The sequence below is a fragment of the Eretmochelys imbricata genome, chromosome 5, assembly GCF_965152235.1.
Source record: "Eretmochelys imbricata isolate rEreImb1 chromosome 5, rEreImb1.hap1, whole genome shotgun sequence".
NCBI classification, from domain to species: domain Eukaryota; kingdom Metazoa; phylum Chordata; order Testudines; family Cheloniidae; genus Eretmochelys; species Eretmochelys imbricata.
Window position 1 is genome coordinate 128786031 of NC_135576.1, and position 12636 is coordinate 128798666.

Below are 12636 nucleotides of genomic sequence, written 5' to 3' on the forward strand. Positions count from 1 at the left end.
TAATTATAGATTTATTTTTTTCCTTTCTTTTACAGTTCTGAACACAAAGCTGTACTGTCCCTTCTGGCAGCTGTCTCCTTAGTTATGCTCTTCATTCTGGTTCAGAGGAGATGCTCCCTGGTTTCGAAAATAGCGATGGCACTTGGGCTCTTGGGAGTCTACAGTTACCGGGTAGCCATTGGAAATGTTGTGTTTCCATGGCAACAAGACAGCAAAGATATCTCAAAGTGAGTTCATCAGCAGATATGTATATCAACTTCTAGAACAGTTTTAACACTTTGGATACTGAAAAAATAGCACTGTTATCTCTGTTAGAATCAGGCTGTTATGAGCAAAGGGATGGTTCTCTTAGGATGTGCCCTAACAAGTTTTTCGTGTTATGGCTTTAAATACTATATGGGTACAATAAAGTGGTATGTTCCTGTACCATATCTCAAATTGGAAACCTGTCAAAGGCTGACACACATACACTGACTACCTTGAGGCATAGCCTATTGATCTAGCCAGTTACCATTTTTTTCCATTTCCATTATTGAATCTGGCTTATAAAGATTACTACCTTTGCTGTTTTATTTACTATTATGTTGATTTGCTACATTAAGTACAGAACAATGCCAACCTGACTTATTTATAACAATGAAATAGTTTACTATTTGACTACAAGGCTAAAAATACATTTAGGAAACAGTTTCCCTGTGCCTTTCTGTTTCTTACAGCTGAGAGTTGTGCTCCATAGCCTTTCAAGATGTAATAGATTTCTGCCTTTGGGGTCTAAAGCTTGGAGCATTATACTGAGAACTTTATATTAGACTGAGAACTTTCAAAGCTAAGAGTTTTGAGTCTCCTTTCCCACCATATCTGTCAGCAGGTGATATGTTTACCATGTGAGATGAAACAACCGAATGATGCTTCTAATTCATAAGGGCTTTTTTTCTCATACTGAGCATTAGCTGCTTTCGGAGTGCAGGAAAGCAGCTTTGATTCTTTTATAACCTATCTGATATTTTTCAGTTTTTGTTGTGATATAGTTGGACCTGCAGCGTCAACATGTTCTAAAGGGAGCATCAGAATTGTGGGAAAGCTTCAGGATGCACTCCTGTAGTCTTTTGGGGGAAATTCTAGAAAGATGATTGGCTTGTGGCTAGAATAAATTGTTCAGAGATCACTTAGAATTTGACCTGAGTCTGGGTAGCTTGGTTGAGGATTGGGGATCAGAGGTCACACCCTCTGTAAGAAGTGGAGATTGGGAGTTACCTTGGAAAGCAGCCTAGGAAAAGATTTTTAGACTAACTAAGGCCAGCTGTACCAGTGGTGCATATATTTCTTTTATATGTAGTAGAGATATTTGAAGATACCTTAATACTAATTAAGGAAGTAAGTTATTTGATCTTCTGCATACAAAAATTTCCATTGACCTTGACTTGGACTACAGAATCTGACTACGTGCTTGAATGTGTTTGTCTGGAAATACATCTGATTGCTAAATATGATTTTTAGTTTTTGTTGGACTACAATTCCTTAGGGTAGAATGCATTTCCTTCAGTGAGGAAAAATACTGCAGTGTGGAACAGAATGTTAACTGCATCAGCTGAACTGCAAATTAAAAGAATAGTTACAGTAATAAGTGGAGTTCTTAAATTTACAAAGTGAGCAAAGGTTTCACTGACAGCTGATTTACACTATAGTCAGCGCCTTAATTGCAATTAGAATTGACTAAGAAAACATAGGGCTTTTATACTCAGCTTAATTTTAAATGTGAATATGGTGATTTGCTTAAACTGCTATGTCAGACCTTTCATTTATAGTTTTGATTATGCAGTGGCTTAAAAGTTCTTTAGATTAATAAAACCAAACTTCACGATCAGTTACAGTCGTGGCTGACTGTATCTCACATTTAAGAGTGAGACTTGCATGTTAACATTAAATGACTGTTTAGATGTAGAAATGGCACAAGGCTTTTTAAATTGGAGAATTTTAGTGCTTTTTCTAAATGGGAGCAGGTACACTACAAGCTTTGGTGCACACCTCTGCCAATACACCTTAACCTTGTCTTTACACCATCCTTAGCGTTACGTATCAGGGCTTCCCTGTTACTTGCGTTGACAGGACATCCACTTTAAAACTGCCTACTACCTTTACCTTTTAAGATAAAAATATTGCCATGGAGACTGAAGTGTAGAATACATACATTATGGGGGAGGGATAGCTCAGTGGTTTGAGCATTGGCCTGCTAAACCCAGGGTTGAGAGCTCAATCCTTGAGTGGGCCATTTAGGGATCTGGGGCAAAAATTGGGGCTTGGTCCTGCTTTGAGCATGGGGTTGGACTAGATGACCTCCTGAGGTCACTTCCAACCCTGATATTCTATGATTCTATGGGTTGCAGTAATGCAGGTCTTTCTACCTTGCCTTGCAAATGTGCCTGAACTCTGACACAATCTGGTAGAAATATCTGGAAAGGCAACATGGTCCAATGCTGGACTGCAAATCGGGAAATCTGGTGTTTTTTATTTGTAACTCTTTATTTGCTATATGATCTTAGCGAGTTATGCTTTTCCTAATTTTGTAACTTGACCATAATGTGAGAAATGTTGTGTATTAGGTTACATATAAAAACTACATTAAAAGAATGTTAAGGTTGCAATGTCAAGTACCTAAAAGGTGGGAAAGTAAAAAAAAATTTCTGTGTAACCTTCATTTAGCCCCATTATATGTATACATTGCCAACAGCCTGTACTTTATGATCACTTACTATTTTTACATCAGGACTCCCTGCCTCATTCAGTGCACAAAATGAATGGTGTTCACTGAATGGGTAGTTGTTGAATATTTCTCTTTACTTGTGCCTTATTTACTACGCACCATCCAAACCCTGAATTCCATACAGAATTATTTCCTCATGGGATTTTCTCAGGAACTCCTCACCATAGCTGCTGAGTGCTACACAAACATTAATGAATGGATTCAGAGGATCCCTTGTTAGATGATGATATTCACATTTTACAGATGAGGAACTAAGATGCATAGAGGTTAAAGCCAATATTGAAAATTGGGCCCTAGTGGATGCTCTTGACAGATATGTTACTACTTTTATAGCACATACATTAATAACATAGCTTCCATTGACTTCAGTTGCACTGAGTGCCCAGGGTGTCTGCAAATGAAGCCCCAAGTATCCCAAGTTTCTCAAGCTGAGCACTAAGAAAGTGAGAAACAGAGTGTCCACTTGTGAAAAGTTTGATGTGTGACTTGCCCAGCATCAGTTAGAAGCTTGGTGGCAGAGACATGACTAGAACTCAGATCTTCAGGGTGTCAATGTATTTCCGTAACCAAGAGGTCATCCTTTCAGTTCCTGCAGTCCCCTACATTACAGGCAGTCCTCGACTTTACGATGTTCGAGTTACGATGAACGGCACTTACAACGCTTCTACATTGACACCCTGATTCGATTTATGACTATAGGTTTCAAGTTTACAATGCTCGGTCCTGCAATGGAGTAGATTGCAGTTCTGAGTTCCAACTTACAAATGCACTCGTAAGGAACCAATTGTGTCGTAAGTCTGAGGACTGCCTGTATTTACCTCACACCTCCCAGTTTCTGCAACAAATGACACAGGACCCTCCACACAAAAGCTTCATCCACTGTACAACCTTTGAATATGCTAAATGAAGCAGAGGTCCTGTGAGAAATGTCTGATATCCAGTTAGGGACTGTATCATTGTAGCGAAGCAAGGACTCACGAGCGCAGCGCCTCCTGCTAGTTGTCTGGGAATTAGCTCTCCAGCATATGGAGCACCTCCTTCTGCTGGTGGCTCGCCTGCCTCAGGCCCCCGTGTCCCTCCCAGACTCCGGTGCCCCTTTACCTCGGGGTTCTGTCCTCTACAGTATGCCCACTCTCTGGGTCTCCCCTCCCAGGGGAACCCCCGACCCTCTATCCCCACCTTGCCTCAATGGCTACTGCCAGTCATCATCTAGCTCCCTTTCTTTGGGGCAGACTGCAGTCTGTAATGGCCACTCATCATCACCTGTTGCCTTTGCCTATTCCCAGGCTGGATCTCTGCAGCCCCAGTACCTCTGTAGGCCTTCAACAAGGCCTGCAGCCTGGGGTTTTACCAGGCTGAAGCTCCCCAGCTTCCTTGCCCTATTCCCCAGCACTGCTCCAGTTCAGGTTCCTTCCTCTGAGGCAGCTAGCCCTTCTCCCTCCAGGGCTGGAGAGAGACTCCTCCAACTTCTGGCCCACAGCCCTCTTATAAGGGCCAGCTGGGCCCTGATTGAGCTGTCCACACCTGTGCTTTTCACCACTCAAGTGCTTTCACTCCTTTTCCCAGCTGCAGCTCTCTCCAGTGCTGCTTTTAACCCCCTGCCTACTGGAGTGGGGCAGGCGCCCCACTACAGTCATGTACATGCACAAGGGGGCTGAATTAGGATTGCACAGGAAACATTAATTCTGGCATTTCCTAACTTTTAAGTGCTTGATTTTGCAATTGTAATATTGTTTGAACATAGCTTTTTGTGTGTAATTTCTTTATTTTTAAAAAGCAAACTTTAAAAAAAAAACACCCACTATTTGGAACCATATTAAGCCCACACTTGGTTTGTCAACAGGGTAGGAACCTTTAGATCTGCAGCCCAGACCTCTGCTATTTGAGGTAATGGGATAATTGGTAGCAAGAATAGGCTCTTAACCTCTCTATAGGCCAGTCACTAAAGAGAGACACATTTTGCCAGTGAGTTTCAGACATTGGTTGATAGCAGAAGAATTTTGACTCAGGACTCTAGGCTTCAATTCCATGGTATAGAAAGGAATGTCCTCAAGTGATTTCAGACCCTTCTGCCTCTTGTCCCCTAGCATGTCACTGTGTCCTTGCTGCTTGTCATTCATCTGCATTCCAGTCAGGCTGATTCTTTCTTCTCCAATGTATCCTGGGCACCACCAAGGGGGAGCATTGAAGGTATAGGAGAGACTGTCCCTGCCCTGTTCTAGTACCTAACACTAAAGCATCCCCCAGCAACTGCTCCTCCTGGATGCTGTTTATCTTTTTCAGCCCCTTGAACATGAGCTGTGTAGTGATTGAGCATGCTCAGTGTGGTTGGCATGGAGCTATGTGGGAATTGAGCATTCTCAGTACAAATGGAATCTTTGGAGAAATTTGCTGCCAAACTTTCTCTGTTGAACATGGATAAATGACAGTTGTCAGAAATTTAACATTCAGACAAGTTTGAATAGATTTTCACAGGGACGACAAAAGGCAACCCTCTGATAGAAGTACCACCACCTTCCTGAATTTCAGCCCGGCTTCCCAGTATGGAAATGCTAGAGCTCCCCAATGGAATGTTAGGAGAATGTTTTCACATTGGCAAAAAATATTTCTCTAACCTAATCCTTGAAAATCCTTAGCTGAGCTGTTTGCTCAGAGAAAAAAAATTAGCCAAAGGCACAGACTAGGATGGAAATTCGGCAGAGTTGTAAACCACTGAAAAGAGTCTTAAAAATTAAGTGTTATGCAACCTTACTTAGTTAAAGCTATTGCTGCCATTTTTTCCTATAATAGAAATATTTTTGGAAGCTATTTAAGAAATCCCACAGTTAATCCTTGCTTACATGAAGAAAAGTAGAATTCATATATAGCTTCTGACATGCACTACTTACAACATATTTGACTCTGGAGGCAGTAATGGTCTTATCTCACTTCTTGTGTGATCAGTAGAAGACAAATAGCTCTATTAAAAACAGCAGCAACAAAAGCTTTCACTTTCTGCCTTTGTACATTTCAAATATCCTACTGGATAGCAGAGGTGGCCCCAATGTGTCCAGGCATGGATCAGAGCTAGTCTCCTCTATGCTTGACTGCAAAGTGGCAGGTGCCTCATTTGATGACAGTTATTACAAGAGAGGGAAGAATAAAAGGCCCAGTAGCTTTCTCCTGCTCTTGGACTCTCCGCAGGAAAAAATTTCACTCTTAATTAGAGTGGGGAAGGAACCCTGACAATAATTATGAAAGGTTTTTTTATAATACTGGACACGGTGTTTTCAGATGTTTGTAAGTACCTGGTTAAATTCATGATTTGTGCTAAAATTGCCTCATTGCCCTGCCTATTGCTTGATTTGACTTGATTAATGTGATATTGCCATCTTGAATGTTTGCTCTTAAGTTGGTGCTTCTGTGATGTTAAATTACATATGCTCCTTGATCTAGTTGTACATAGTACTTTGTATTAGATTTTCGCTTCTAATTAAGAGTGAAATTCTTTCCCGCAGAGAGTACAAGGGCAGGAGAAATTCTTTTACTTCAGACGTCATATTTTCCAGTAAATTTTCAGTTGGTCACTTTTTAAAAGACTTTTTGAACTGGACATTTGCATGAAACATGTATTGCACAGTAATGGTTGGTTTTCTTACTGAGACTATTCAACCCAGCTGATGTTTGTATAAGTGCTTCCAACTTGAAAAAATATTTGAAAATTGTGTCCAAAAGATGCAATTCCTTGCCTTAAAAAGGGTGCTGTCAATTTGAAAAGACCATTTGCTTCCAGGGTGGATAAAAATCAATGTTTTAAAAAAATCAAAATAAAAAATCAGATTTTTTGATAGTTTTTTCCCCTCAAAAAGTATTTTATCTAAAGACAGTTTTAATTAAGATAAATTATAGCTCAAAGAGATCTCATCATGGAATAGGGATTATGAATTCTAATTCTATAGTATAAGAGCATATATTCATGTAATGTTTAAGAAAAGTTTTGTAAATGAGTTCCAATAGTTCATGGATTAGGGTCCCAATTTTATGGGGTACCCGGGGCTTCTGTATAGATTATTTAGGTTAATCTTTTTATCTACCCAATGGCACTCAGTGCTCAGTCTAGAAGATACCCTCAGACATGCTTAGTTTTTCAGTTCTCAAACTGTGGATTTGTCTCTCCAGAGATACCATGCTTGTTAACAGCAAAAATGTTTTTAAATAAATAAATTAATATATAGAGGTGAGAAATAACAGACCTCGACCCTATTCTCCCTCTGCAAATTTGTGTACACAGAGTCAATCCCGTACCTCTCTCTAAAAGTGCAAAGTTCCAAAAAGTTCAATGAATAGAAGATTGTTGGGGGCAGAATAGACCTGGACTAGGAGAAGAAGTCTGGAGATAAATGTGAGAAGGAGGGACAGACAGTAGAAATAAAAGTGAAACTGTTTGAGCAGCATATTCCAGAAGTCTTGAGGTCTTTCTGAGTGTAGCCTTCATTGATTTGAGATCTACCATATCATTCTCTCACTAGAAGGGAAAACCTATAATGGCAGCAGGCCATAAGAGACCCAGTTTGGGAACATTTTAATGACATTCCTCTACCTGTGGGTAAGATAGGCATGCGTGCAAAATGCAAACAGTGCAACAAAGAAATGCAAGACCTGGTTGTGCGAATGAAACAACATCATGAGAAGTATTCCTTCTCAGGAGGAAGCTGCCCTGAAGATGATGAAAGGAACATCACTTTAAAAATGTAGAGTGTGTATCTTCTAAAAATGAAACCTACATCTATCTCTGAGTTGTGAAGAATATGCATTAAGGTTATAACAACCAACAAGAATGCACTTTTATGTAGAAATCCATGATTAAATCAAGTCTTCCTGACTAGTAATTTAAATCAAATCCACTCTTTCTTCTCCAACTTTGTGTGCTATTTGAACTCAGGTCAGTCCAAAACACTTTCCTTCAAATCCTTTAAGACACTCTGCCATGATGCCTGCAGATCCCTGCCAGGTGGTGAGCTATGTTGTGAAGACAGCTTTCTTGTACAAATACATGCACATATTGTTAATTTACCTTTCCCTGACTGTTGCATTTTGTCATTAAACTAAATTTTAAATTCTGAGGCAAGGACTGTATATTTACTATAGAAGCAAGGGAGAGAAAAAGCCCTTAAAAGCGAAAGATATTTTCAGCTGAATTTTTGGGGGGTGGAGGAGAGAAGCGGGGAGAACTCATTTCCAAAAATAGAAATTGTCAGTAGGGTATATATCATGATCACATGGAAAATCTCTGTGGGCAACATTGTTTAATAGCTACTGGCTAATTGCTTTGCAGACCAGAAAAAATCAATGCACGGAAGTTCTAACTTTCATATGAACTGGACGTTAAGTGGAAAACACTTAAATACTGTACACCAATGTGCAAGCAAACACTAGCTTGTAGTGTTAGGTTTCATTTGTGTCTCCGCCTTTAAAAAAAAATTGCTTTGAAGGCTTAATGGTGGGTGTGGGGTTTTTTTGTCTTTATATGTTGGAAGTCCTCATTATTAGTGTCAGGTTTCTTCAGCCTTTATTGGCTTGATAGAATCACAAATTATTAATGTTGGTGCTACTGAAAAGAACTGGAGCCCCAGATAATCTCCCCAATTTCCCCCATCCCCTTTTCATTTCTAGTCTCTTTCTCTGATATGAAAATGTAGTTTTTTGGTCAAGGTTGCCTATTGGAGCAAAAATTGGGGATTGGTCCTACTTTGAGCAGGGGGTTGGACTAGATGACCACCTGTGGTCCCTTCCAACCCTGATATTCTATGATTCTATTATTCTATTTGGGATGCTAATGTAAATTGGTTTCACAAAGAGTTGAAACATACGCATTTGAAAGGGAAAAGTTTTGCTTTGACTTTTTCCAGGAGATTCTGGCTAAGCTTGTTTCTTGTGAATACTTGCCTGGTTGAAATCAGGTTTGTCCAAAGTTGGGTTATGTGATCCAGACTACCACATCTTGAGCACCTGAGAGCTTCTGAATCAGTTTACTTTAAGATCTGAATTGATTCTGGTATCTATAGAGCAGGGCATGTTCACTCTCCACTCAGAACATATAAGTAATTAATTGTGGCAATGGAGAAATTCTATTGTATTTGGTTTCCTAAAAATATTATTTTTGGCATTTTTCATTTATTTGTATTCTATAGCACCTAGGAGTCCTGGTTATGGACTAGGACCCCATTGTACTATTGGGTGGCTCAGTAGTCCACAGTGAATGCTGACTTTGGTCCAGTTTGACCAATGAACAGAGACGCACCAATTAATTTTTAGTGTACATCTAGATACCTTCTCTTCCTCCCAGTTCTGCTTTGCCTTGTCTCATGCTCTCTTCTTCTTGAACAGCCGTTCTCAAAATTCTGGAGCCCAGTGATCACTTCAGGTTGTTTCAAAAACTTTTGCTCCCCTCTCAAGTGCATGATATTGTGGCTGTGATGGTACCTGGAAATGGAGAATAAAGATCAATTTATGGGTGTACTAAAATAGCAGTTGTAGAAAGTGGTTAGCATACATTCTCTAAAATACTGGTTTTGCTTGAGAAGCTGTGAAATGTGGTGTGTTCTGATATTCTAAAACAGAAAATTGGTTAAATATTTTTAGTACTACCAACAGTAAAGCCAAGAGACTGGCTTCAATCCTAAAGGAGAATGTTGATAAATTGGAGATGGTTCAGAGAAGAACCCCAAGAATAATTAAAGGATTGGAAAACATGCCTTATAGTGATAGACTTAAGGAGCTTAATTTAGCTTAATGAAGAGAAGGTTAATGGGTGACTTGATTACAATCTGTAAGTACCAACACGGGGAGCAAATATTTAATAATGGGCTTTTCAATCTATCGGAGAAAAGTATAACATGATCTAATGGCTGGAAGTTGAAGCTAGACAAATTGAAAGCATAAATTTTTAACGGTGAGAGTAATTAACCACTGGAACAACTTACCAAGGCTCATGGTGGATTCTCCATCATTGACCCATCTTTAAATCAAGATTGGATGTTTTTCCAAAAGATATACTCTAGGAAGTTCATCATGAGCCTGAATAACATTTGGGCTTCCATCTACTTTGTTGATTCCGATGTCCTGTTGGATATCTTTTTTTTTTTTTTAAATACCTCATGCCTCCTTCCCCTGGACACACTCACATGTCTAGTGACCATATCTGACTGAATCCTGACCCCCATCCATGTCTGGTTGTCTGGAAAACCATAACTGGAGTTCCAGTTGATAACATAGCTGTTTGCATCAATACTGCATTAATACACTTTTCATTGTTTCCAGTATGGGAATGAGGTTAATCACATGGTTACACATATTAAAAAAACTCCCCAAAATTAGATTTGGTTTGTTCTTTTGTGGTTAGCTTATTATAAATTGCTAAATTATATAACTCTAGGTTAAGCACTTACTCTTGGCCGAAGTGTTAGGCCTTCTGCTAACTGTCTGCTGCTTAAGATAATGATACTTAAACTAACAGACTTTACTAGGCCTCAACTTATTGCAAAGCCTATCTCAAATATTAATTTTTTGTTATTCTATTACTATTACAGCTCTAACTTCTATATTACTATCTTAAAGCATGTTAATATGCCTTAGCATCATAGAATCATAGATCATAGAATATCAGGGTTGGAAGGGACCTCAGGAGGTCATCTAGTCCAACCCCCTGGTCAAAGCAGGACCAATCCCCAATTAAATCATCCCAGCCAGGGCTTTGTCAAGCCTGACCTTAAAAACTTCTAAGGATGGAGATTCTACCACCTCCGTAGGTAACGCATTCCAGTGTTTCACCACCCTCCTAGTGAAAAAGTTTTTCCTAATATCCAACCTAAACCTCCCCCACTGCAACTTGACACCATTACTCCTTGTCCTGTCCTCTTCTACCACTGAGAATAGTCTAGAACCATCCTTTCTGGAACCACCTCTCAGGTAGTTGAAAGCAGCTATCAAATCCCCCCTCATTCTTCTCTTCCACAGACTAAACAATCCCAGTTCCCTCAGCCTCTCCTCATAAGTCATGTGTTCCAGTCCCCTAATCATTTTTGTTGCCCTTCGCTGGACTCTCTCCAATTTATCCACATCCTTCTTGTAGTGTGGGGCCCAAAACTGGACACAGTACTCCAGATGAGGCCTCACCAATGTTGAATAGAGGGGGATGATCACGTCCCTCGATCTGCTCACTATGCCCCTACTTATACATCCCAAAATGCCATTGGCCTTCTTGGCAACAAGGGCACACTGTTGACTCATATCCAGCTTCTCGTCCACTGTCACCCCTAGGTCCTTTTCCGCAGAACTGCTGCTTAGCCATTCGGTCCCTAGTCTGTAGCGGTGCGTTGGATTCTTCCGTCCTAAGTGCAGGACCCTGCACTTATCCTTATTGAACCTCATCAGATTTCTTTTGGCCCGATCCTCCAATTTGTTTAGGTCCCTCTGTATCCTATTCCTGCCCTCCAGCATATCTACCACTCATCCCAGTTTAGTATCATCCGCAAATTTGCTGAGAGTGCAATCCACACCATCCTCCAGATCATTTATGAAGATATTGAACAAAACCGGCCCCAGGACCGACCCCTGGGGTACTCCACTTGCACCGGCTGCCAACTAGACATGGAGCCATGGCTCCTACCCGTTGAGCCCGACAATCTAGCCAACTTTCTACCCACTTTATAGTGCATTCATCCAGCCCATACTTCTTTAACTTGCTGACAAGAATACTGTGGGAGACCGTGTCAAAAGCTTTGCTAAAGTCAAGAAACAATACATCCACTGCTTTCCCTTCATCCACAGAACCAGTAATCTCATCATAGAAGGCGATTAGATTAGTCAGGCATGACCTTCCTTTGGTGAATCCATGCTGACTGTTCCTGATCACTTTCCTTTCATGTAAGTGCTTCAGGATTGATTCTTTGAGGACCTGCTCCATGATTTTTCCGGGGACTGAGGTGAGGCTGACTGGCCTGTAGTTCCCAGGATCCTCCTCCTTCTCTTTTTTAAAGATTGGCACTACATTAGCCTTTTTCCAGTCATCTGGGACTTCCCCCGTTCGCCACGAGTTTTCAAAGATAATGGCCAATTTCTCTGCAATCACAGCTGCCAATTCCTTTAGCACTCTTGGATGCAACTCGTCTGGCCCCATGGACTTGTGCACGTCCAGTTTTTCTAAATAGTCCCTAACCACCTCTTTCTCCACAGAGGGCTGGCCATCTATTCCCCATGTTGTGATGCCCAGCGCAGCAGTCTGGGAGCTGACCTTGTTAGTGAAGACAGAGGCAAAAAAAGCATTGAGTACATTAGCTTTTTCCACATCCTCTGTCACTAGGTTGCCTCCCTCCTTCATTAAGGGGCCCACACTTTCCTTGGCTTTCTTCTTGTTGCCAACATACCTGAAGAAACCCTTCTTGTTACTCTTGACATCTCTCGCTAGCTGCAGCTCCAGGTGCGATTTGGCCCTCCTGATTTCATTCCTACATGCCCGAGCAATATTTTTATACTCTTCCCTGGTCATATGTCCAACCTTCCACTTCTTGTAAGCTTCTTTTTTATGTTTAAGATCCGCTAGGATTTCACCGTTAAGCCAAGCTTGTCGCCTGCCATATTTACTATTCTTTCGACACATCGGGATGGTTTGTCCCTGTAACCTCAACAGGGATTCCCTGAAATACAGCCAGCTCTCCTGGACTCTTGATATGATATACAATTTAATATTGCTCCCTAAAATCAGGTCAGGGGTTACAGGTCAGCAACATTTATTCATAAACTGTTTGATTTTGAAAAAGTTATTTTTTCCTGGTTGTTTCTTAATTCTTTTCCTTTTCTACAATTTATCCTCTCCATTTGTACCCACCAGTATCCCG

The 12636-nt window shown here is 40.6% G+C and overlaps 1 protein-coding gene across 8 annotated transcripts in view; it reads left to right on the top strand.

Annotated features, from left to right (window-relative positions):
* Positions 1–12636, top strand: part of PIGG (phosphatidylinositol glycan anchor biosynthesis class G (EMM blood group)) — a 165589-nt gene that overhangs the window by 85788 nt on the left and 67165 nt on the right. For all 8 annotated transcript variants that reach the window (XM_077817889.1, XM_077817888.1, XM_077817892.1 and 5 more), the window contains one exon: positions 36–227. In XM_077817889.1, coding sequence (XP_077674015.1) covers positions 36–227 — 192 coding nt within the window. The remainder of the gene's footprint in view (positions 1–35; positions 228–12636) is intronic.